This window comes from Salmo salar, chromosome ssa14 (genome assembly GCF_905237065.1).
Source record: "Salmo salar chromosome ssa14, Ssal_v3.1, whole genome shotgun sequence".
Taxonomy (NCBI): domain Eukaryota; kingdom Metazoa; phylum Chordata; class Actinopteri; order Salmoniformes; family Salmonidae; genus Salmo; species Salmo salar.
The window spans coordinates 10,970,685-10,995,527 of record NC_059455.1 but is presented as its reverse complement, the minus strand read 5'-3'; the positions used below and the strand labels follow the sequence as shown (position 1 = coordinate 10,995,527).

Below are 24,843 nucleotides of genomic sequence, written 5' to 3'. Positions count from 1 at the left end.
GGGGAGGGGGAAACGGTGGGGGTGGGGATTGAGAGGGGCATGTGTAGGCTTCAGCGTGTTGAGATGGTGTCATCCTTCAGCCACCGCTTGGAGAGCCAGAGCTACAGCAAAGGGAGGAGGGAGAAGGTGGAGAGGGAGATCCAGCAGTCCGGGGTGTCGGTGAGGAGTTTGAGGTCCAACTTTGAAGGTCAAATTGGGGGGATTTACCCATTTGGGGGGGTTTGTGAATGACTCGCATCGACCGGTCACAAGGAGCCAGACTCCGAGAGGGAGGGTGGAAGCTTCTGAGTTAGCTGTTCAAACCCCTAACACCGCTCTAGGCTGTGAACTTGAACTAGCCCGCCATGACATCCCTACCCCAATCCGGGTCATGGAGACGACCAGCCTGAGAAAAGAACGCATTGTCGTCCTGTTCTTGAGCCACTGGAAGAAGTCAGCATACGCCATCTCTGTGAGAGCCAAGGTGAGAAAGGAGGCAGTCGAAAGAGCAGAGGCCGTGGTCGACACAATAAGGAACTCGACACAGTCAGGGACACCACATCAGACAACAACAATACAATCAGGGATACAAAATTGGACGACACAAACGGGGACGCCACACCGGACCAGCTCTCTCTTTCTCTTCTACCGCCAAAAAACTGCAGTAGACAAGATGCTCAACACCTGGCGGAGTGCCAAAATACAGTCTTCGCCGGTATCCCTAAGCCAGTGGTGCCCCACCACCTATTCCCCCGAGCACTTCCTGCCTCTCCAGGTGGACGGAGCGCCGGTTGCCTACGACAGCCTGACCCTTGACCTTTTCATGCTGGGCTACTTCCACATCCTGGAGCAGGATTTGCTGGCTGAGGAGCGGAAGATGAGGCACCTGCTGTGCTTCGAGGTCTTCGATCACGTAGGTTGTTTCCCATGGGAGACCGTCAGGGACTTCCACAAGGCCATCCTCCAGGAGATCCAAGAAGGGAAGCGGCAGTGGAGCGACGGATTTGAGGACATCAAAGCCAGGTTCTTTGGGAATGCTGCAGTACCTGGAAGGTACCATCCTGGGGTTGCCAGAGAGTGCCAGTATCCAGACACAAGGCTTGTGCCCAAGGTCATAGTGCAAACTGCCACTCCGGAAGAAGAAGAGCTTCTCAAGTGTAGCAGCGGCACAGACTTCTCCTGTTTCAGCAATGATGAGATCTGTAAATATATTGATCGTAGCTTTGCTTTCTGGAAGGAGAAAGAAGCTGAGCTGTTTGATTTCAAACACTAGTCCTTGTTTTCACTTTGTCTTTTGATATTTTTGTATAATGCTGTTGCATTTCTCGATTTTTCTTTGCTAATCTGGTGCTTTCAGAGGGTAAAGTGGAAGACTGAATGCTCTGAATTCAGTTTATGAGTGTGCGTACATGCTATGCAATTGTGAATCAATTGAAAGAAGCCGAGTCTACTGTAATTAAATCCAAATCCGAATCGTTTTTGGCATGAATCTGCTTCCATAATGAGTATATTATGATATCGTTACTGCAAATAGTAAGACCAAGAGCATACGTCCCCACAACATAACCTAAGGTCTTCCCACGCCCAAGGTACAACATGATTTACTGCAGCTCAAACTGCTTTTTATTGAACCACTACAACACTAAAGTACCTTATGTTGAATGACCTTTGAAGGATCAAGTTTTCTGGATGTTCTCTGATGTTAAGCCATTCTTCTGTTGGGTGTAGACCAGAATGTCCATCAGATCTTAGACCAGAATGTACAACAATCCAGGTTGGGCCATACAGTTAGCTAAACATGTACCTTCCCGGGATTTGATCGGAGTTGCTTTGCTCACATTTTTAAAGCCAAAGGCAGTCATGCCAATCCATGGGGGGAAACCCATTCAGCCAATTACTGACTCAGATGTTACCATGTGCTTGCGACAACTCTCTGTTTCTGTACTCTCTGACACATTGGATGTTTTATCACTTTCCTGTCCAGGTGTTGTTTGGGAAGTGACTTTTTATTCTCGGAGGCATCTAAGGGTTAACTCAAAGAATTTGTTGTGACCACCCAATGCACATGCACACCACGATTCCACCTTGACATCCACACACACACTCTCACACGCAGTAGACAAGAAGCTTGGAAGTTTGGATTGTTTTCCGCTGTTGGGGTGAGTGAACATTGCCAGCTGTCAGAATGGAGGAGGAGAAAAAAGAGAAGTCAAAACCATCTTGTAACATAAAGGTATGTATGAATGCATGTACTCTTGGTACGTTCTCAGATGTTTTTACATCTCAAAAATGTTAGAATCTCTAGATGAGTTTATGAAATCGGCTGTGTAGATCCGCTACAGGCCTATCCCTCAATACCAAATACATGTAAAAGATAAGCACATCTGTAAATTGCAGGGTGCTTATATTTTCCAATAATTTTGAAATGTGGCGGAAAGCTTGATCTACAAAACAGATGGCCTGGGACGTGGACTTATCTGAGGTCTGTAAACATCTGACAACTTTGATTTTGGAGTTGAACATCCCTTTAATTTATATCTGCAGCTTAACTCTGCTGACCAATTTGATTTAAAACTAAAATGTCCATTAAGCAAGCAAGCAATTTTGAAATGACTGATTCAATTGTCCAACAAGAATAAAGGGGAAACAATGAGGAAAAGTGCTAGTGTTTTGGGGTGAGGGAAAAGACTTTGAAGATCAACACAAATATTGCTTCTAGATCCCACGTGTTGCACGGACTGCAAACGTTCTATACTTAGGCTCAAAGTCGAGATCATAAACAGTTTCCCCTCATTCTTTAGTCACAGCAAGACATAAGAGGTAGAACAAAGGTTACCAGAGAAAAAAACAACACACAAGGACAAAGAATGCCATGTGGGTTTTCAGTGCCTATAGACTTACTATTGGTACACAGAGAAAGTCTAGAAGCAGTGAAGACCTCCAAGTACCTGGGATAGGATATAGTAATCCTTCTAAACCCCCCCCTCTCAAAAAAGATATAGATGTACTATTGTAAAGTGGTTGTTCCACTGGACATCTTAAGGTGAATGCACCAATTTGTAAGTCGCTCTGGATAAGAGTGTCTGCTAAATGACGTAAATGTAAATGTAAATGTACCAAGAGAACATCTGCAGGTAACTCCATGACTGCTGGGATTCAGGTAGTAGCAGTAGCAGAGAATATCTTCTTTGCTGTGGGCTGAAAGTTTGAGTTATGTCTGCTCTCTCTCTCTCCCTCTCTATCTCTCTCTTCCTTCCAACATCTCTCTTTTCATCCCCTATTCCTCTCTCGGTCTCTCATCCTCCCTCTGTCTCTCTCCTTCCCCTGTTTCCCTCTTTACCATGCGACTTCTACTGCCCCCCCCTCCCCTCCGCCCCCCAACACACACACATAGATATTTGTGCTGTGTCACAGTCTGCTCCAGCTCACCCAGTTGCTGCACAGCGCCTACTTCAAGAGCTGCATCACCACCATTGAACGTCGCTTCGGTTTCAACAGCATGTCTATGGGCACCGTCTCCTCTCTGCACGAGGTACAGCAGCCCCTGCTGGTCTCCACTGGGATAACCACCTGCATGTACAACTGTTAACGCACTCCAGCACTTCTATATAGCCTGGATGTGCACAACAATACTTGAAATCACTAAAGAATGTATTTTTTAATACATATGTATGACAGTATATGTATGACAGTATAGATACGTCAAAAGTAAATGGGAAATATAGTGTCAATACACAGGTATAAGAGCCACTTTGAAGTCACATTCTTTAAAATTCTATTAAATAAAAAAGGGATTTATTGTAACATATTATGTGGTGCTCCCTTCTCACTTTAGAAGGGTCTCTCTCCTGTTCTACCACTCTCCCAGCAGGCATGGCTGATTGAAATGACATAATTACAACCAGTTTACAACCTTAATCTGGTTGAAATGACAGTCCAACCAGTTACAGTTGAAGTCGGAAGTTTACATACACTTAGGTTGGAGTCATTAAAACTTGTTTTTCAACCACTCCACAAATTTCTTGTCAGCAAACTATAGTTTTGGCAAGTCGGTTAGGACATCTACTTTGTCCATGACACAAGTAATTTTTCCAACAATTGTTTACAGACAGATTATTTCACTTATAATTCGCTGTATCACAATTCCAGGGGGTCAGAAGTTAACATACACTAAGTTGACTGTGCCTTTAAACAGCTTGGAAAATTCCAGAAAATGATGTCATGACTTTAGAAGCTTCTGATAGACTAATTGACATCATTTGAGTCAATTGGAGGTGTTCCTGTGGATGTATTTCAAGGCCTACCTTCAAAGTCAGTGCCTCTTTGCTTGACATCATGAGAAAATCTAAAGAAATCAGCCAAGACCTCAGAAAAAAATTGTGGACCTCCACAAGTCTGGTTCATCCTTGGGAGCAATTTCCAAACGCCTGAAGGTACCACGTTCATCTGTACAAACAATACGCAAGTATAAATACCATGGGACCATCCAGCTGTCATACCACTTAGGAAGGAGACGCGTTCTGTCTCCTAGAGATGAACATACCTTGGTGCGAAAAGTGCGAATCAATCCCAGAACAACAGCAAAGGACCTTGTGAAGATGCTGGAGGAAACAGGTACAAAAGTATCTATATCAACAGTAAAACGAGTCCTATATCGACATAACCTGAAAGGCCGCTCAGCAAGGAAGAAGCCACTGCTCCAAACCACCATAAAAAAAGCCAGACCTAGGTTTGCAACTGCACATGGGGACAAAGATCGTACTTTTTGGAGAAATGTCCTCTGGTCTGTTGAAACAAAAATAGAACGTTTTGGCCATAATGACCATCGTTATGTTTGGAGGAAAAAGGTGGATGCTTGCAAGCCGAAGAACACCATCCCAACCGTGAAGCACGGGGGTGGCAGCATCATGTTGTGGGGGTGCTTTGCAGCAGAAGGGACAGGTGCACTTCACAAAATAGATGGCATCATGAGGGAAGAAAATGATGTGGGTGTATTGAAGCAACATCTCGAGACATCAGTCAGGAAGTTAAAGCTTGGTCGCAAATGGGTCTTCCAAATGGACAATGACCCCAAGCATACTTCCAAAGTTGTGGCAAAATGGCTTAAGGACAAGAAAGTCAAGGTATTGGAGTGGCCATCACAAAGCCCCGACCTCCATCCTATAGAAAATTTGTTGGCAGAACTGAAAAAGCGTGTGCGAGCAAGGAGCCCTACAAACTTGACTCAGTTACACCAGCTCTGTCAGGAGGAATGGGCCAAAATTCACCCAACTTATTGTGGGAAGCTTGTGGAAGGCTTGTGGAAGGTTTGACCCAAGTTAAACAATGTAAAGGCAATGCTACCAAATACTAATTGAGTGTATGTAAACTTCTGACCCACTGGGAATGTGATGAAAGAAATAAAAGCTGAAATAAATCATTCTCTCTACTATTATTCTGACATTTCACATTCTTAAAATAAAGTGGTGATCCTAACTGACCTAAGACAGGGAATTTTTACTAGGATTAAATGTCAGGAATCGTGAAAAACTGAGTTTAAATGTATTTGTCTAAGGTGTATGTAAACTTCCGACTTCAACTGTATGTCCGCTGGGCTGTGACTGTGTCCTACAGATGGGGAACATGGTGCTGGTGGTGTTTGTCAGTTACTTTGGGAGCCGGGTCAACCGGCCTCGTTTCATTGGCTTTGGGGGGCTGCTCATGTCCTGTGCTGCTGCCACCTTGGCCCTACCTCATTTCCTGTCCAAGCCCTACCAGTACAACTTTATGTCAGCTGGTAAGAAGACAAAACCTTATATATTACTCTCAATATATTACTGTGCAGGGAATATTACAGTGCAGTTTTGCCAAAATCCAATGCATTACAGTGCAGGATGTCCATGAAACCAGTTTGATTATGAATACAGGTCTAATTGTGTCTGGCTGGCTCGAGATAGTACACTTTAGAGAAAATCTTGATGTATAAAATGTTAAGATAGATTTTATCAACACTTATCAATTTAGTTATATTTCAACTAATCTTTCATGGACAGATGAAACGGTGAAAATCTGTCAAGGCTCACATAGAATTATGTGAATACGAGCAGCAGCAGTAGTTAGTTCCTGGTTTGGTAAAAAAAAAAAGTGGATGAATCAGGATTGGGCGAAGGCGGTGTGTGAAATGGTCCAGTGATTTTCAAGCCTGTGCGCGGACGGTTTACACTAGATTCCACAGCTACAAAGTCAAAATTGTCTGTATTGCAAAAATTCATGAAAACAAATATGTGATTTTTGGCCTTGATAAACACGGTGTTTAAAGAGATGTGTTTGGGTGAGAGTTTCCGTTCGCAAGGAAGTCTCCTTCCTCACGAATTCACAATTGTTAACCGCATCCCCCCCAGAAGTAAAACAGGAAATTAAAAACTTGTGAGATAATTGTACTTCTGGGTAACTGAGGGGGGGGGTGCAACTCAATATTAAGGTGTCCTTAATGTTTTGTACACTGAGTGTATATATTGTTTTGTTTTTTGTACTTCATAGGTTGGCACAAGTAATAATAACGCTCAATGCATGTTTCTCAACCTGACTGAACTGATCACCACACAGAAATATATATGTGAATGTGCTTTTAGCCGGTGGGTCATGGGACACGTGTGTTCCAAGGGAGAATTCCTCTGCCCCTGAAGTGTGCAGACAGGGGGGCGGTGGGGACCCCTCTGAGGCGCGGACCCAGTGGCTGACCTTGGCAGCTGCCCAGGTGCTGTTTGGCATTGGCTCGGTGCCCATCCAGCCCTTTGGCATCTCCTACATAGATGACTTTGCTGAGCCTGGGAATTCAGCTCTTTATATTGGTAAGATACTTCTACAGTGCTGCCTGAGTGCCTCTTTACTTGAATCTGTTATGGTCAGCCATCAGCGCTAGAGGCGTCACTACAGACCCAGGTTCGATTCCAGGCTGTATCACAACCGGCCGTGATCGGGAGTCCCATAGGGCGACGCACAATTGGCCCAGTGTCGTCCGGGTCAGTGGAGGGTTTGGCCGGGGTAGGCCGTCATTGTAAATAATAATTTGTTCTTAACTCACTTGTCTAGTTAAATAAAGGTTAAATAAAAAATAATAATATGTTTCTGACAGGAGAACCAGACAAACTGTTAATTGAAACATTTGTTAGATTTAAATGTTTTGTTGAGGATTTTAATTTGATCTGAGGATATTATCAATTAAGTCATTTATGGGGCTTCATTGAATCTGGTCCTGGTGAGGAGAATATTTCAAGTATCACCTGATTGGCATTTAAGTCAGAATTGAATTATTCTGTGTTCTAGCTATCCTGTTCTCCATCTCTGTGTTTGGGCCAGCCTTTGGGTACCTCCTGGGTTCCATGATGCTCCGAATCTATGTAGATGTGGACAAGATAGGTTTAGGTAAGTCACTGTTGAACCGTTAGATCCTGTTTGTGAGAATGAGAAGAGCATATACAGTATACAAAATATGAAACAATGACTTTCATTTTCTCTACCTTTCTCTCCTTGTTCTTGGACCCCATCCCTCTTCTTCTCACCCATCCTCTCCTTCAATCCATCATCATCCCAATCCTTCTCCCCCATCCCCTCTCACCCCTCTCTCCCATCCCCTCCTTCTTCCCTGTCTCCCCCATCCCTCTGTTCCCCCTCTGTCCCATCCCAGACAGTCCGTTGGACCTAACCCCGTCTGACCCTCGCTGGGTTGGGGCATGGTGGATGGGCCTGCTGGTCTCCTCTGGATGTCTGGCTCTGGCCTCCATCCCTTACTTCTTCTTCCCCAGGGTCAAGGTCCCGGCCCAGGCCAAAGTAGGTGGTCAACCACTTCCTGGGGTTGGATTCATTCTATTTTCAACAAGTCGATTCAAGAGATAACTAATACCTCATTCTCAAAATGTTTCAGGCTATTGACTGATTATCTGGCTTTTTTTCAGGCACCTAAGACTGAAAGTGACCCTTTGAAAGATGAGACCTCTTCAGAGACCTCTTTAATTGACTTCTTAAAGAGTAAGTTCCTTTAAAGGGATAAAGTCGATGTTTGTGTGTATGTTCTTGTGTATGTTAATATACACTACATGACCACAAGTATGTGGACACCTGCTCGTCGAACATCTCATTCCAAAATCATGGACTTTAATATGGAGTTGTTCACCCCTTTGCTGCTATAACAGCTTCCACTCTTCTGGGAAGGCTTTTCACTAGATGTTGGAATATTTCTGTGGGATTGCTTCCATTCAGCCACAAGAGCATTAGTGGGGTCAGGCACTGATGCTGACCGATTAGGCCTGGCTCGCAGTCCAATTCATCCCAAAGGTGTTCGGATGGGGTTGAGGTCAGGCCAGTCAAGTTCTTCCACACCGATCTCGACAAACCTTTTATGTTTGGACCTCAATTTGTGTATGGGGGCATGTCATGCTGAAACAGGAAAGGCCCTTCCCCAAACTGTTGCCACAAAGTTGGAAGCACAGAATCACCTGTCATTGTATGCTGGAGCATTGTTTCCCATCAATGGAACTAAGGGGCCTAGCCCAAACCATGAAAAACAGCCCCAGACCGTTATTCCTCCTCCACCAAACTTTACAGTTGGCACTATGCATTGGAGCAGGTAGCGTTTTCCTGGCATCTGCCAAACCCAGATTTGTCCGTTGGAATTCCAGATGATGAAGAGAATGGCCAGAGAGTGCATTTCCACTGTTCCAGAGTCCAATGGCAGCAAGCTTTACACCACTCCAGCCGATGCTTGGCATTGTGCATGGTGATCTTAGGCTTGTGTGCGGCTGCTCGTCCATGGAGACCCATTTCATGAAGCTCCCAGCGAACAGTTCTTGTGCTGATGTTGGTACCAGAGGCAGTTTGAAACTCGGGAGTGAGTGTTGCAACCGAGGACAGACGATTTATACGCGCTACGCTCTTCAGCACTCGGTGGTGTGGCTGAAATAGCCGAATCCACTAATTTGAAGCGGTGTCCACATACTTTTGTATGTATAGTGTATATGTGTCTTGCCGTTGTGTGTGTGTTAATGTGAATATCCCAGTGTTCCCGCGTCTGCTCCTGAGGATGCTGCTGCGGCCTGTCTTCCTGCTGCTGATCCTGTCTCAGTGTTGTTTCTCCTCCTCCATCGCCGGCCTCGCCACCTTCCTCAGCAAGTTCCTGGAGCACCAGTACGGCACCACCGCCGCCTACGGCAGCTTACTCATCGGTGAGGAGTGACATACGCTACACTTGCACAGGCACACGTACACAAACCTATGCACACCAAACGCGCACACACACACACACACACACACACACACACACACACACACACACACACACACACACACACACACACACACACACACAATGTCTCTAAGTAGTTTATTCTCTATAACCAACTGTGCCCTCCACCCTGTTGTCTTTCTCCAGGGGCCATCAACCTGCCCATGGCTGCTGTAGGGCTACTGCTGGGCGGGGTGGTGATGAAGCGTGTACGCCCACCTGTGCGGACCCTCCTCTGGCTGTGTTTGGTACCTCTCTCCCTCTCCATACTGCTCTGTGTACCTCTCTTCTTCATGGGCTGTTCCACTCAGAGAGTGGCGGGGGTCAACACAGGCTACGGTGACACACAGGACCAGTGGGCTAATAGGTGAGCTGGATCAAAAATACCCCTCGTTACTGTGCGGTATTCTACTGTGTGATTTAAAAAAAATTATAATAATAATCGGCAGCACAAATCCTCAGCTCTCAATTATTCACGTTAAGTCTCCCTATACTCTCTCTACGTCACGACCTTTATACAGATCACTGACTTTATTGTACACTCAACATGTTGCACCATTGTAGCCTACACTCAATACATTCCTAATCAACCGTCACTGAAATGTTGGCAAATATTATTTTCTATTCTATCACTAACACAAATAATATATTTTGAAAGGCACAAGTCAGCCATCATCAAACTCTGTGATTCTATTCCTGTGATTCTATCTCAGGACCATCCGATCTCACTTGTGTTGTTATTCTTCCCAGGTCTCTATCTCTCTGTAACTCCAACTGTTCCTGTCTGAATAATGTATTTAACCCTGTGTGTGGAGAGGACAACACAGAGTACATCTCTCCCTGTCACGCTGGCTGCACCAATGTCACCATCGACACACTAAACCCTCACAGAGTCCAGGTACTACATAGGTCATCCTTGAGCCTATGTGAAACCTAGCCTGGTCAATAGAGCTGTGGCAAGATAGTACAAACCAATTTGAAACCAAACTATGTGAAATTGGTATTCGAAAGACATTTGGAAGCCTCTGTAACTCATAAACGAGTCAAAGGCTGCTTGTCCTTTTGCTTACAGATGTAGGATCTTAATTTGATCACTCTTTTGTTGCTGAGAATTTTCCTGCACAGCTGGAAATGCAAACTTGTAATTTATTCGAGGTTTAAAAAGGATTTTAAAGTTTGTAATTTCCACTTTAAAATGTCAAATTTGATTTGCCCTATCGAAAATGTATCAACCCCTACAAAAAATGGCCATTGATTATAATACACATAGTAAATCATATTTCCTTCTGCTGGGATTATTTTCCTGCTGTAGCAAACTGGCTCAAATTAAGATCCTAATTCTGTATGCAGTGTGGGACATCCTTTAAGACTAAGAAAATACTGTTAAAATAATGTACCCTTACTCTCCTCCCTAGACTTACACCATGTGTAGCTGTGTGACCGCTCTGTCAGCTGTGCCCGCTGGCGCGGCTGGTATGGGGATAGGTAGGGCCCTCCCAGGTTCTTGTACCAAGGGCTGCCCTCACCTCGTCCTGCCTGCCATTCTCCTCATCGCCTTCGCTGGCTTCATTGCCAGCCTCTCCCACAACCCCATCTATATGATGGTGCTCAGGTGCTGGTGATGACGGTAGTGGTTGTAATGATGATGATGTTGATGATGTTGATGGTGATGTTGATGATGGTGCTGGTGGTAATGATGATTATGGTGTGGTGGGGTGAAGATGATGATGATGATGATGATGATGATATGTATGCATGATTTATTTGATCATTTCTTTTCAGGACAGTCTTTCAAGAGGAGAAATCCTTCGCAATTGGAGTCCAGTTCCTGCTGATAAGAATGCTAGGTAAGTTAGCCCCTAAGCGCATGTGATTGCTGGACAACAGTGCCCTATCCTTCATTTTCCATTATCTTCATCCCCCCAAAAAATCCAATGTCTGAATATATTTCATATATGTTTCAGCCTGGCTGCCAGCCCCTGCTGTGTTTGGGCTGGCCATTGACTACTCCTGTGTCTGGTGGAAGCACGCCTGTGGGAATAAACAGGGCGCCTGTGGTTACTACGACAACAACATCCTTCGGAACAGGTGCGGCCGCACTTGATGTGCTTGCAAATTAGGGGTCACTAAGAACAAAGTCTTGTTGTCCTTGTGAGTGTTTTTATTGGGATTGGGAATAAATAAAGAGACTTATCATGATGAATATAGTGAGTAAGGTACATGTTGTTCTTGCTGTGTCCTCTCTCCCAGGTACTTTGGGCTGCAGGTGGGTTATAAGTGCCTGGGGTTGGTGCTGCTAGCCCTGGCAGGCTGGAGAGTACAGCACACACCTTGTCTGAGTATTGAGAAGGAGCCTGAGGTGCCGGTGTGAGAGGCCAGCACTGACCCTGAGGGGCCACTGGGGAAAGGGTCAAGACCATTGGTTCCTACGGCTCAAGTTAGAGCACAATACTGGCAAACACTAAGGTTGCAGGTTCAATTCCCGCATCGACCAATTCAACGGAATATGTGTCACTGTTAATGACAGCTGTCTTAGTCGCGTTGGATAAAAGTGTCTGCTAAATGTTATTACTATGTACTATCAACAATGAAAGTGTTTTATTTTGGACTATAATCCAAAATTGACATAGTTTCTTCCATTATTTTAAGGGACTTTTGATAACTTCACGTGCGACTTTGATAAAGGAATGTTTTTGGTTTGCTTATCATGAGAACCTGTATACACTCCTGTTTTATTGTACAGTATTTACATTGTTTTTATGTGTATAAGTGACACTATTTGTGAATTAATCTGAATGTCATATTACTATAAAAAAAAAAGTTTAGAACACATTCTGTTTGAAAATAAAAGTAACCTGAAAGCATCAATATTTTATGATGTTACTTACTTTACTGTTGAGTAGCTCAACACTGTGATATTAACCGGAGAGAATGCAATACTATTCAAGAAGGTGAGAGGATGAAGAAGGTGAGGTCACGCAGGCGCACACGCATCCTAAATTGACAGGACGATGCTGAGCTGCATTCCCATCATTCTATGAGCAGAGGAGGATCCCGACACACCGATAGTGAAAGAAACAACGCCTCTGGATCAGAAAACCTCTATTAAAATCCGATAGAGTTATCACTGTAACCATGTCCGCCGGAGGAGACTTGGGGAACCCTCTGAGGAAATTCAAACTGGTCTTTTTAGGAGAACAGAGCGGTGAGTTGTCTTTTGGAACGCCTTGGAGGCTTGGTTATCAGTTGCCAAACATGATAACGCATCTCGAAGGCCATAAATGTATTCTTTGGTCTATTTGAAAGTTTTCACTATTTTCGCAAATGTGTTGAGAGGTTGTGTCATATGTTAACTCAATCAACCAATTCATTGGTTCCTGTCACGATTTTGTTTCTGTAGAAAATCTGATTAGTCATCCATTTCGATCTAAAACGTCATGAAATACAATGTAGGCTATCCTCCGCATTTTACCGATATTAATATTTTATTTCAAACAATTTCTCTATTTAAACATGTTTCATTGTATTTCATCATCATTGGTATTACAGATACAGTAAGAGACGTGAAATAAGAATTTTGATGTTTTGATGTGGTGCAGTGGCCGGCAGAAATCTTCGCTCTGTTTCAGGATTAATAACATTTTATCACAGTTCCATCGTTGACTATAGACTTCAACATTTAAACTTATTAAATGATTAGCTATGATTTTTTCCCCCCCCGGTTTAAAATGGTTTAAATAGATAAATAGTTCCCATGTGTCATTTCGGGACACACCCAGGTTGGCGATGTCTGTCGAATTTCTAAACCTCGCAGTCACTGTCTCCAATCCGTTGACTCACCGTTCCAAATCATAATATCCTAATGGTCACGAATAGTCTGTTAGTGTCAAAACATGATGATTTATTCAATAATTCAATCATTTAGAGAACAATGACTGTTTACGTGGTTGATATGCCATAGACTCTAGAGATCGATAATGGTTCAGCGCTATAAACCTCTTAGAGTACGTGGTCAGACAGCAGACAGTCGGAGTGGCTATCCACCTCTGCTCGATCATGGTTCTGAAGTGTAAAATACTATACATTTGGCCATTGTAATGGTTTATTTATAATATAATGGATTTGTGTGTGTGTGTGTGTGTGTGTGTGTGTGTGTGTGTGTGTGTGTGTGTGTGTGTGTGTGTGTGTGTGTGTGTGTGTGTGTGTGTGTTGTATATGAGAGAGAGAGAGAGAGAGAGAGAGAGTGTGCGTGTGTATATGAGAGAGAGAGAGAGAGAGAGAGAGAGAGAGAGAGAGATGTGTGTGCGTGTGTGTATATGAGAGAGCGAGAGAGAGAGAGAGAGTGTGTGTCATGTCTATTCCATAACTGAGTGTATGTTCTTGTATGTTTGTGTGTGTGTAATGGTCGCTGTCATGGCTTTCCATTGAAAAGGATGCTGAGATGTAGCTGTCCATGGTACTGCGCGCGTGTATGCGTGTGTGTTTGTTTCTGTGTGTGTTATTGCATTTGTATGTAGCAGCCTAGTGGCTTTCCATAATGTATGCTGTTATGTAGCTGTCCGTGGTGCTGATTTCAAGCCTGTATTGGCCACTGCCAATTGTTTTCTGTAGGCTACTAATTGTGACGAGTGTCCCCCTAAAACACTCACAGACCATTGATGATCTTTAGATCTTCAGGTTTTAACAATTAGCTTAACCTCATATTGTTTTGGGCTGTGAGTGATAAACGTTGGGTAATGGGTGCTAACTAGGCTGTCATTCAGTGTACCTGTGATTGTGGGTTTCGTGTGTGTGTGTGTGTGTGTGTGTGTGTGTGTGTGTGTGTGTGTGTGTGTGTGTGTGTGTGTGTGTGTGTGTGTGTGTGTGTGTGTGTGTGTGTGTGTGTGTGTGTGTGTGCGAGCGTGCTTGTGCATGTATACATTTATGTATGTACATTTATGTATGTATGTATGTATATGAAGAGTTTCATCCCAAAATACTATACAGTATATCCATTTTCAGAAATGTTGGCAAATTAGTTTTTGTTTAAAGAACTTCTGAAAGAGATTGGGGTTTCATGGCATGGGGTTGTTAAATGACACTAGAAGGTTTTATTTCCGAGAGACAAACGATCCCAATTTGTTGCATAACTGGATATAGCCGCCTTCCTCTCAGAGACAAAAGTAGCACTGCAAGGCTTTACACAGTCAAATGTGACAAATAATTACATTTTTAATAAAGAACTGTACAAATGATACATTTGTGACATCAATATGTTTTTAAATATATATATATATTGCGAAATTAATCAATACAGTAATATGAGATCTGGTCTCTGGTCAAAGTAGGGCACTATATAGGGAATAGGGCTCTGGTCTAAAATAGTGCACTATATAGGGAATAGGGTGCCATTTGGGACGAGACCTAACTCTAACCAAACACTATAGAATGAGTCTAGATTTATGATGGGTTGAATATATATTTTAAATATACAGGATATGAATAGTAAATAAAAAAATGTAATACACATCTAAAATCTAGGAATAAAAATTCTGAAACCAGTAATATTGTACACACACAAAAAGGTACCCATAAGCATTCATTTCTGATGAAAAAACACAAATGTGAAAAATTGGTGGATATAGCTTTTTAGAAACAAACTTCAATATTCACCCCTGTGTTCTGTTCCTCTTCCAGTGGGGAAGACATCACTGATCACCCGGTTTATGTACGACAGCTTCGACAACACATATCAGGTAAGACCTGGCTGCTTTATTTTATGTTCTGGTACAAACAAATGATAGGACAACAATTACAGTACAAAGGGCAATACAAATCTAATTACAATAGACATGATTAGATTTGCGCGCTTGGCCTTCACACAAAATATATTTTTTATGTTTCCTATCTATCACAGTAGATCATTTCCTTTGTGAATAACAAAAGATAGAGGGTGACACACTGTAACCTGTGTGCTATTATTGTGACACACTGTAACCTGTATACTATTATTGTGACACACTGTAACCTGTGTGCTATTATTGTGACACACTGTAACCTGTGTGCTATTATTGTGACACACTGTAACCTGTATACTATTATTGTGACACACTGTAACCTGTGTGCTATTATTGTGACACACTGTAACCTGTGTGCTATTATTGTGACACACTGTAACCTGTGTGCTATTATTGTGACACACTGTAACCTGTATACTATTATTGTGACACACTGTAACCTGTATACTATTATTGTGACACACTGTAACCTGTATACTATTATTGTGACACACTGTAACCTGTATGCTATTATTGTGACACACTGTAACCTGTATGCTATTATTGTGACACACTGTAACCTGTATGCTATTATTGTGACACACTGTAACCTGTGTGCTATTATTGTGACACACTGTAACCTGTATGCTATTATTGTGACACACTGTAACCTGTATACTATTATTGTGACACACTGTAACCTGTGTGCTATTATTGTGACACACTGTAACCTGTGTGCTATTATTGTGACACACTGTAACCTGTATGCTATTATTGTGACACACTGTAACCTGTGTGCTATTAATGCGACACACTGTAACCTGTGTGCTATTATTGTGACACACTGTAACCTGTATGCTATTATTGTGACACACTGTAACCTGTATACTATTATTGTGACACACTGTAACCTGTGTGCTATTATTGTGACACACTGTAACCTGTATGCTATTATTGTGACACACTGTAACCTGTATGCTATTATTGTGACACACTGTAACCTATACTATTATTGTGACACACTGTAACCTGTATGCTATTATTGTGACACACTGTAACCTGTGTGCTATTATTGTGACACACTGTAACCTGTATGCTATTATTGTGACACACTGTAACCTGTATACTATTATTGTGACACACTGTAACCTGTGTGCTATTATTGTGACACACTGTAACCTGTATACTATTATTGTGACACACTGTAACCTGTGTGCTATTATTGTGACACACTGTAACCTGTATGCTATTATTGTGACACACTGTAACCTGTATACTATTATTGTGACACACTGTAACCTGTATGCTATTATTGTGACACACTGTAACCTATACTATTATTGTGACACACTGTAACCTGTATGCTATTATTGTGACACACTGTAACCTGTATGCTATTATTGTGACACACTGTAACCTGTATACTATTATTGTGACACACTGTAACCTATACTATTATTGTGACACACTGTAACCTGTGTGCTATTAATGCGACACACTGTAACCTGTGTGCTATTATTGTGACACACTGTAACCTGTATACTATTATTGTGACACACTGTAACCTGTATGCTATTATTGTGACACACTGTAACCTGTATACTATTATTGTGACACACTGTAACCTGTATACTATTATTGTGACACACTGTAACCTGTATGCTATTATTGTGACACACTGTAACCTATACTATTATTGTGACACACTGTAACCTGTGTGCTATTAATGCGACACACTGTAACCTGTGTGCTATTATTGTGACACACTGTAACCTGTATACTATTATTGTGACACACTGTAACCTGTGTGCTATTATTGTGACACACTGTAACCTGTATACTATTATTGTGACACACTGTAACCTGTGTGCTATTATTGTGACACACTGTAACCTGTATGCTATTATTGTGACACACTGTAACCTGTATACTATTATTGTGACACACTGTAACCTGTATACTATTATTGTGACACACTGTAACCTGTGTGCTATTAATGCGACACACTGTAACCTGTATGCTATTATTGTGACACACTGTAACCTATACTATTATTGTGACACACTATAACCTGTATACTATTATTGTGACACACTGTAACCTATACTATTATTGTGACACACTGTAACCTGTATACTATTATTGTGACACACTGTAACCTGTATGCTATTATTGTGACACACTGTAACCTGTATACTATTATTGTGACACACTGTAACCTGTGTGCTATTATTGTGACACACTGTAACCTGTATGCTAGTATTGTGACACACTGTAACCTGTATACTATTATTGTGACACACTGTAACCTATACTATTATTGTGACACACTGTAACCTATACTATTATTGTGACACACTGTAACCTGTATGCTATTATTGTGACACACTGTAACCTGTATACTATTATTGTGACACACTGTAACCTATACTATTATTGTGACACACTGTAACCTGTATGCTATTATTGTGACACACTGTAACCTGTGTGCTATTATTGTGACACACTGTAACCTGTATACTATTATTGTGACACACTGTAACCTATACTATTATTGTGACACACTGTAACCTGTATGCTATTATTGTGACACACTGTAACCTGTATACTATTATTGTGACACACTGTAACCTGTGTGCTATTATTGTGACACACTGTAACCTGTGTGCTATTATTGTGACACACTGTAACCTGTATACTATTATTGTGACACACTGTAACCTGTGTGCTATTATTGTGACACACTGTAACCTGTATGCTATTATTGTGACACACTGTAACCTGTATACTATTATTGTGACACACTGTAACCTGTATACTATTATTGTGACACACTGTAACCTGTGTGCTATTAATGCGACACACTGTAACCTGTATGCTATTATTGTGACACACTGTAACCTATACTATTATTGTGACACACTGTAACCTGTATACTATTATTGTGACACACTGTAACCTATACTATTATTGTGACACACTGTAACCTGTATACTATTATTGTGACACACTGTAACCTGTATGCTATTATTGTGACACACTGTAACCTGTATACTATTATTGTGACACACTGTAACCTGTGTGCTATTATTGTGACACACTGTAACCTGTATGCTAGTATTGTGACACACTGTAACCTGTATACTATTATTGTGACACACTGTAACCTATACTATTATTGTGACACACTGTAACCTATACTATTATTGTGACACACTGTAACCTGTATGCTATTATTGTGACACACTGTAACCTGTATACTATTATTGTGACACACTGTAACCTATACTATTATTGTGACACACTGTAACCTGTGTGCTATTATTGTGACACACTGTAACCTGTATACTATTATTGTGACACACTGTAACCTGTATGCTATTATTGTGACACACTGTAACCTGTATACTATTATTGTGACACACTGTAACCTGTATACTATTATTGTGACACACTGTAACCTGTATGCTATTATTGTGACACACTGTAACCTGTGTGCTATTATTGTGACACACTGTAACCTGTGTGCTATTATTGTGACACACTGTAACCTGTATGCTAGTATTGTGACACACTGTAACCTGTATACTATTATTGTGACAGACTGGAATTTTATTGCACTATTATTGCGAGTATCACTTTACTCTTGTTTTATTTGACAGGCGACCATTGGGATTGACTTCTTATCAAAGACCATGTACCTGGAGGACCGAACAGTAAGAAACTCTGTCAGTTCCCTGAAATGAACACAGATCAACATAGACTACATTATTTACACATTTATTTTAGGGGCCTAGCACCCTAACTAGTACAAAGCACCCTATTTGTCCTAGCATACTACACATACTAACTGTACATACTATACATATTACTGCATACTGTGAATGAGTCATTCATAAATTATTATGGTGAAATGAAGTTAAATAAACATGTTTGTTAAGGCTTGTTGTAGTTGAACAGTGGGGCTCAGCCGGTACTGTAGCTCAGTGGGCTTGTGTGTGTTTAGGTGAGACTGCAGCTGTGGGATACAGCAGGTCAGGAGCGCTTCAGGAGCCTCATCCCCAGCTACATACGGGACTCTACTGTCGCTGTGGTTGTGTATGACATTACAAGTGAGTGGCAGAACTCACACGACGAGCAGAACCTGATGGATGCACATACACACACACACACACACACACACACACACACACACACACACACACACACACACACACACACACAGTACCCTACAATGGCGTCCATTGTAATACACAGTAACATCCAGTAAAAAGGTACATGATATATTTCCTTCCCAGACATGAACTCGTTCCAGCAGACCTGTAAGTGGATTGACGACGTTCGAACAGAGAGGGGCAGTGATGTTATCATCATGTTAGTGGGCAACAAGACAGACCTGGAGGAGAAGAGGTGGGTGATCGTTTATGTCTGGTACACGTTATTTATATATTAGGCCTCCGTACTGAATACATGCTGTATACAGGTGTTCTATCTTAATTTGACCAGTTTCTCACAGCAGGAAAAGAATCCTGCAGCAACAGGACGTGTGAATTATTATGTGGATTATAATGAATGGACATTTTTATAGGAGTTGATACATTTTTTTGTTCGGACATTTTTGTGGCTTCTAAAGTTTGTAGGTGGAAATTAAAAACTTTAGAAGCCTTTTAAACCTCAAATACACTACAAGTTTGCCAAATTCTCTGCGACAAAAGACTGATCAAATTCAGATAGTGCTTTGAACTTGGATAATCCTATCAAAGGGGTCTTTTGTCTGCATTATTTTTACTTTTTCAATCCTTTAAAATTGATTACATATGGCTTGGAATGATGAACATAAGTTACCTGATTTGATTTAATGCATCAATTGTGTAACACCATTGGTTCTAAAAAAAAACTGTTCAAGATTTCTAGCAAGTATTCCCCTTTAACATCTGAATGTATGCATTGGTCTGATTCTCCCACAGGCAAATCACTATCGAAGAGGGAGAGCAGAGAGCCAAAGAACTGAACGTGATGTTCATCGAAACCAGTGCCAAAACAGGCACCAATGTCAAACAGGTGATTCTTCCTATAAACATTTTAAATTTCTTAATTAGGCACTTTATATGCTTCAAGTTTGACTCACTCAAGAATACACACTAAAAAAGTAGGGTTCCTCAAGGGTTATTTGGGAAAGATAATGGTTCTAAACTCTGAAAAAATAAACTTTTTCACCACCCTGTCTTTCAAAGATAATTCGGAAAAATCAAAATAACTTCACAGATCTTCATTGTAAAGGGTTTCCCATGCTTGTTCAATGAACAATAAACAATTAATTAGCATGCACCTGTGGAACGGTCGTTAAGACACTAACAGCTTACAGACGGTAGGCAATTAAGGTCACAGGTGCAGTTATGAAAATTTAGGACACCAAAGAGGCCTTTCTACTGACTCTCAAAAACACCAAAAGAAAGATGCCCTGGGTTCCTGCTCATCTGCGTGAACGTGCCTTAGGCATGCTGCAAGGAGGCATGAGGACTGCAGATGTGGCCAGGGCAATAAATTGCAATGTCCGTACTGTGAGACGCCTAAGACAGCGCTACAGGGAGACAGGACGGACAGCTGATCATCCTCGCAGTGGCAGACGACGTGTAACAAAACCTGCACAGGATCGGTACATCCGAACATCACACCTGCAGGACAGGTATAGGATGGCAACAACAACTGCCCAAGTTACACCAGGAACGCACAATCCCGCCATCAGTGCTCAGACTGAGAGAAGCTGGACTGAGGGCTTTGAGGCCTGATGTAAGGCAGGTCCTCACCAGACATCACCGGCAACAACTTATGTGCACAAACCCACCATCGCTGGACCAGACAGGACTGGCAAAAAGTGCTCTTCACTGACGAGATGCGGTTTTGGCTCACCAGGGGTGATGGTCGGATTCGCGTTTATCGTCAAAGAAATGAGCGTTACACCGAGGCCTGTACTCTGGAGCGGGATCGATTTGGAGGTGGAGGGTCCATCATGGTCTGGGGCGGTGTGTCACAGCATCATCGGACTGAGCTTGTTGTCATTGCAGGCAATCTCAACACTGCGTTACAGGGAAGACATCCTCCTCCCTCATGTGGTACCCTTCCTGCAGGCTCATCCTGACATGACCCTCCAGCATGACAATGCCACCAGCCATACTGCTCGTTCTGTGCGTGATTTCCTGCAAGACAGGAATGTCAGTGTTCTGCTGTGGCCAGTGAAGAGCCCGGATCTCAATCCCCTTGAGCACGTCTGGGGCTAGGGCCATTCCCCTCAGAAATGTCCGGGAACTAGCAGGTGCCTTGATGGAAAAGTGGGGTAACATCTCACAGCAAGAACTGGCAAATCTGGTACAGTCCATGAGGAGGAGATGCACTGCAGTACTTAATGCAGCTGGCGGCCACACCAGATACTGACTGTTACTTTTGATTTTGACCCCCCCTTTGTTCAGGGACACATTATTCAATTTATGTTAGTCACATGTCTCTGTGGAACTTGTTCACTTTGTGTCTCAGTTGTTGAATCTTGTTATGTTCATACAAATATTGACACATGTTAAGTTTGCTGAAAATAAACGCAGATCACAGTGAGAGGACGTTTCTTATTTTGCTGAGTTTATGTGGAACCGTACCTACCGAAGAACCCTTTGAGCCCTTCAGTAGTTCTTTGCAGTTCAAAAAAATGTTCTTTACAATTTTAGTGATAATTTAAATTATGGGCGGCGGCATCATTCGAATATTTTTGGGCGTGGTTTGTGCACAGCTCCTTTTGTGCAACCGTGAGTGAGAGTGTCATTCCAGTTTGTCTAATATGTTGTGTAATGGTTTAACATGTTGTAGCTCATTATTTGATCATTAATAGTGTTTATGAAAGACTCATGTATGGCCTTGTGCAATTTGAGAACAGTTGATTAAGTTAGTAGTTCTCAATAAGCTTCTCAGGGACCTAACAGTTGTCCCAGAGCTAGCGCAGCTGATTCAACTTGTTGATTTACACAATAGTAAAACCTATGGAATTTTAACACTACTAAAACTGAATAAAAAAACATGTATGGTTCTACCGAGGACCTACGAGATTGATCCCCATAAAAGTTCTATATTGCCCCAAAAAGGGTTGTAACCATAGCGGAACCCTTTTTTGGTACAATATTTAAAAAATAATAATGCTTCTTTATAGAACCTTAGGAAAGGGTTCTTTATAGCACCATAAAGTTTCCAATTAGAACCTGATGAGCATAGTTCTTTATAGAACCTTCAAAAAAAGGTTACATATAGTACCAAAAAGGGTTCTGCTGTGGTTGCAAGCCAAATAACTTTTTTTTGTTGGCACTATATAGAACCATTTGTTTATAGTGTGTAAGATTTATGTAGTGGAAATTCCTTTTAAGATGTAGTTTTATGTTAATTGTATTATATATTTTCAATGTATTTTCCGTTTTCTCTCTCTCCCTTTCTCCCTCCCTCTCTCTATCTCTAGCTGTTTCGACGTGTTGCAGCAGCCTTACCTGGGATGGAGAGCTTGGACGATGCGAACCCTGAAGGCAGTATCCTTTAGAACAGAGAGTCACTGAGTGACTTAACAATCTGTCGACCAAGGCCCAGAACAGCAAAGAGAAACTCAGTGCAGAGAAAAATGATTTAACTCATTGTGGTTGCTGGCACTGTCACAAAGAAATAAGTAGAAATAGGCAGCCATCTTCAGTGCAGTGAACCAGTAATATTATGTTGTTGATTGGTATGAATTCTATAGGACAGGGGGAGAGGATGCCCCCTAGTGACGGTATAGCAGGGTAGCACCCTGTGCTTAGGGAAACATGATGAAGGATAGACTATGTGTGCGAGAGAGAGAGAGAGAGAGGAGTGTCTATTATGTTGCATTATAGTCCTCACTGTTGACTCTTTTGGACCACAGTTTTGTTGTTAAGAATGGAATATGCCGATAATGTTTTATGTATTCCCTAAGTTTTTCCTTAATTGGATACTTTCCAGTGATTGACATTAAGCTGGACAAACCAGCAGAACCCACTGTCCCTGAGGGTGGGTGCTTGTGTTAATGCAGAGCTGTCGGACAGCTTCCTTCACACCATAGGCTTGTTGTGTTGCTTCCTACTGGTTAGCTTCCAGTTGACTTTTCTGATCGGATATGGGCTGCGTACCGTATATCTGATTGGACGAATCAAGTGTTATTTCAGTCTTCAGTTGTAAAATAGTGTATACTTTGTCAATATGTAAGTGCCAGAGAAGGGAAAAAAAATGAGAAAAAAAAGTTTTAGAAAATGAAAAAAGGGAGGAAATGGAATGAAACTCGAATTCTTTTCGCCGTTATGTTTTGTATTTTTTTATATAAAAGGGAAAGCACCAAAAATGACACGTAAATTGGGAAAAGTGGGGAAGTCCATTTCCAAGATGGCTGCCCTGTCTGAATATCTGCAGCACGCATGCACGCTGATCTCAAACCTACAACCCTGGAGTGGCTCGACTAACTTAGAATGTTTTATAGCATAATAATAGCATACTCATATCAACAATGTGTCCCATTTGATATTCCCCACAGGCGTTGATTTACCATAGATTCACCCTTACTTACAGTACTATAGCTGTGAAAATGTGTCACTCTCAATGGGCAACTTTTATAGAACACCTGTGCTGTGGTAAAAGAAGAAGAAAAAAGCCAATGGAATTTCACAAGCCCTCCCCCTCCCCTCCCCCTCTCTCCTCCCCCCCTCCTCCCTCTTCCTTCCTCCTTTCCCCCCGGTAATACACATTAAGCTCTACTGTACTGCACTGCACTGTATATAATAATGTAATATGTATGTTATGAACGTCCCTCGGTAGAAGTGGTCCTTGTTCACTGGTATGAATAATGTAATAATGTTTAATTATTAATAAATGAAAGATTAAAGGGCTTCACTCTCCTAACCATCCACACTTACCCATTGCGAAATGGTCTCGTCTGTCAAAAGTGAATGATGAATTATTATAAACCTACAAAAAAGATCTTAGAATATTTCTAGACTACTGTAACTACTTTAAATGCAGACCTGTAAGGTGTGGCACATTGAAATTCAATTGAAATTCAATTGAAATTCAATAATTAATTGGAATTAAAGAGCAGTAAGGTGTGGCACGTTGAAATTCAAGAATGAATTGCAATTAAAGAGCAATTCACAAGTCAATTCAGAATTGGCCATCATTTTTAAACTACTGAGTCAACCCGAGCAGTAGTACACTGGCCTGACTACTTCCACAGTTGCTGGAACCGTGCTTGAAAGGACAATGTGAAAAGAAAAATCACTGAGTCAACACAGCACAGTTCGCACAATAGTGCGTATAGGTTATATCTGAAATTACATTTGATATTTTAGTCATTTAGCAGACGCTCTTATCCAGAGCGACTTACAATTAGTGCATTCATTTTAAGACAGCTAGGTGAGACAACACCTCATACTTATATCAACTACATTTTCCCTCAACAACGTTTTTTTTTATCAGCTAAGTAAGTCAGTGCTAGTGGGAAAAGACAAGAAATGACCTTCGCGGCGTCATTTAGGGTGGAATCCAAACTTGAGATACAGGATGTCGACAATCACGTAAATCATGCATTGAGTCAATGAAAAATGAGTAATGGGAAGGGATCTCAAGTTAGGTTTCGGGCCAAAAGCAGAGGCCTGATTAGGAATGTATAATGTAATCTGTTGAGGGAGTGATAAGTATTTGAGGATGAGAAACAAAGGTTTACAGTACCTTTAGAGACTTCAAGGGTTGACTTCAATGTAGTTATGCCGTCCAACTTGTTTCGCTCCACACCAGTATGTTCCAGCGTTGTTTGACGTT

General features: G+C 41.8%; 2 protein-coding genes across 3 annotated transcripts; both read left to right on the top strand.

Moving 5' to 3' along the window:
• Positions 1–1,970: 1,970 nt before the first annotated feature.
• Positions 1,971–12,063, top strand: LOC106568811 (solute carrier organic anion transporter family member 2A1). Its single transcript, XM_014139479.2, has 14 exons — positions 1,971–2,212; positions 3,374–3,511; positions 5,593–5,755; positions 6,591–6,809; positions 7,285–7,383; positions 7,646–7,788; positions 7,914–7,986; positions 9,015–9,179; positions 9,386–9,605; positions 9,989–10,136; positions 10,654–10,850; positions 11,021–11,085; positions 11,203–11,326; positions 11,489–12,063. Exons 1-14 carry the CDS (start codon positions 2,165–2,167, stop codon positions 11,607–11,609), a joined length of 1,923 nt encoding a protein of 640 aa, XP_013994954.1. The 5' UTR covers positions 1,971–2,164; the 3' UTR covers positions 11,610–12,063.
• Positions 12,064–12,205: 142 nt separating this feature from the next.
• On the top strand, positions 12,206–23,947 carry rab6bb (RAB6B, member RAS oncogene family b). Of its 2 annotated transcripts, none has more exons than XM_045693856.1 (8): positions 12,206–12,443; positions 14,915–14,973; positions 18,657–18,710; positions 19,001–19,106; positions 19,293–19,404; positions 19,962–20,055; positions 22,487–22,553; positions 22,999–23,947. In XM_045693856.1, exons 1-8 carry the CDS (start codon positions 12,374–12,376, stop codon positions 23,061–23,063), a joined length of 627 nt encoding a protein of 208 aa, XP_045549812.1. In that variant the 5' UTR covers positions 12,206–12,373; the 3' UTR covers positions 23,064–23,947. The 2 variants fall into 2 exon arrangements, with proteins under 2 accessions (XP_045549812.1, XP_045549811.1); XM_045693855.1 differs by having other exon boundaries at positions 18,657–18,722.
• The last annotated feature ends 896 nt before the right edge of the window (positions 23,948–24,843 follow it).

Excerpts from the sequence above, each read along its gene's own strand:
- LOC106568811 (XM_014139479.2), top strand. The coding sequence starts at position 2,165 with ATGGAGGAGGAGAAAAAAGAGAAGTCAAAACCATCTTGTAACATAAAG. Across the intron at positions 3,512-5,592 it reads CCGTCTCCTCTCTGCACGAG|ATGGGGAACATGGTGCTGGT; the intron begins GTACAGCAGCCC and ends TGTGTCCTACAG. Across the intron at positions 11,086-11,202 it reads CCTGCTGATAAGAATGCTAG|CCTGGCTGCCAGCCCCTGCT; the intron begins GTAAGTTAGCCC and ends TATATGTTTCAG.
- rab6bb (XM_045693855.1), top strand. The coding sequence starts at position 12,374 with ATGTCCGCCGGAGGAGACTTGGGGAACCCTCTGAGGAAATTCAAACTG. Across the intron at positions 19,405-19,961 it reads ACAGACCTGGAGGAGAAGAG|GCAAATCACTATCGAAGAGG; the intron begins GTGGGTGATCGT and ends ATTCTCCCACAG. Across the intron at positions 20,056-22,486 it reads CAGGCACCAATGTCAAACAG|CTGTTTCGACGTGTTGCAGC; the intron begins GTGATTCTTCCT and ends CTCTATCTCTAG.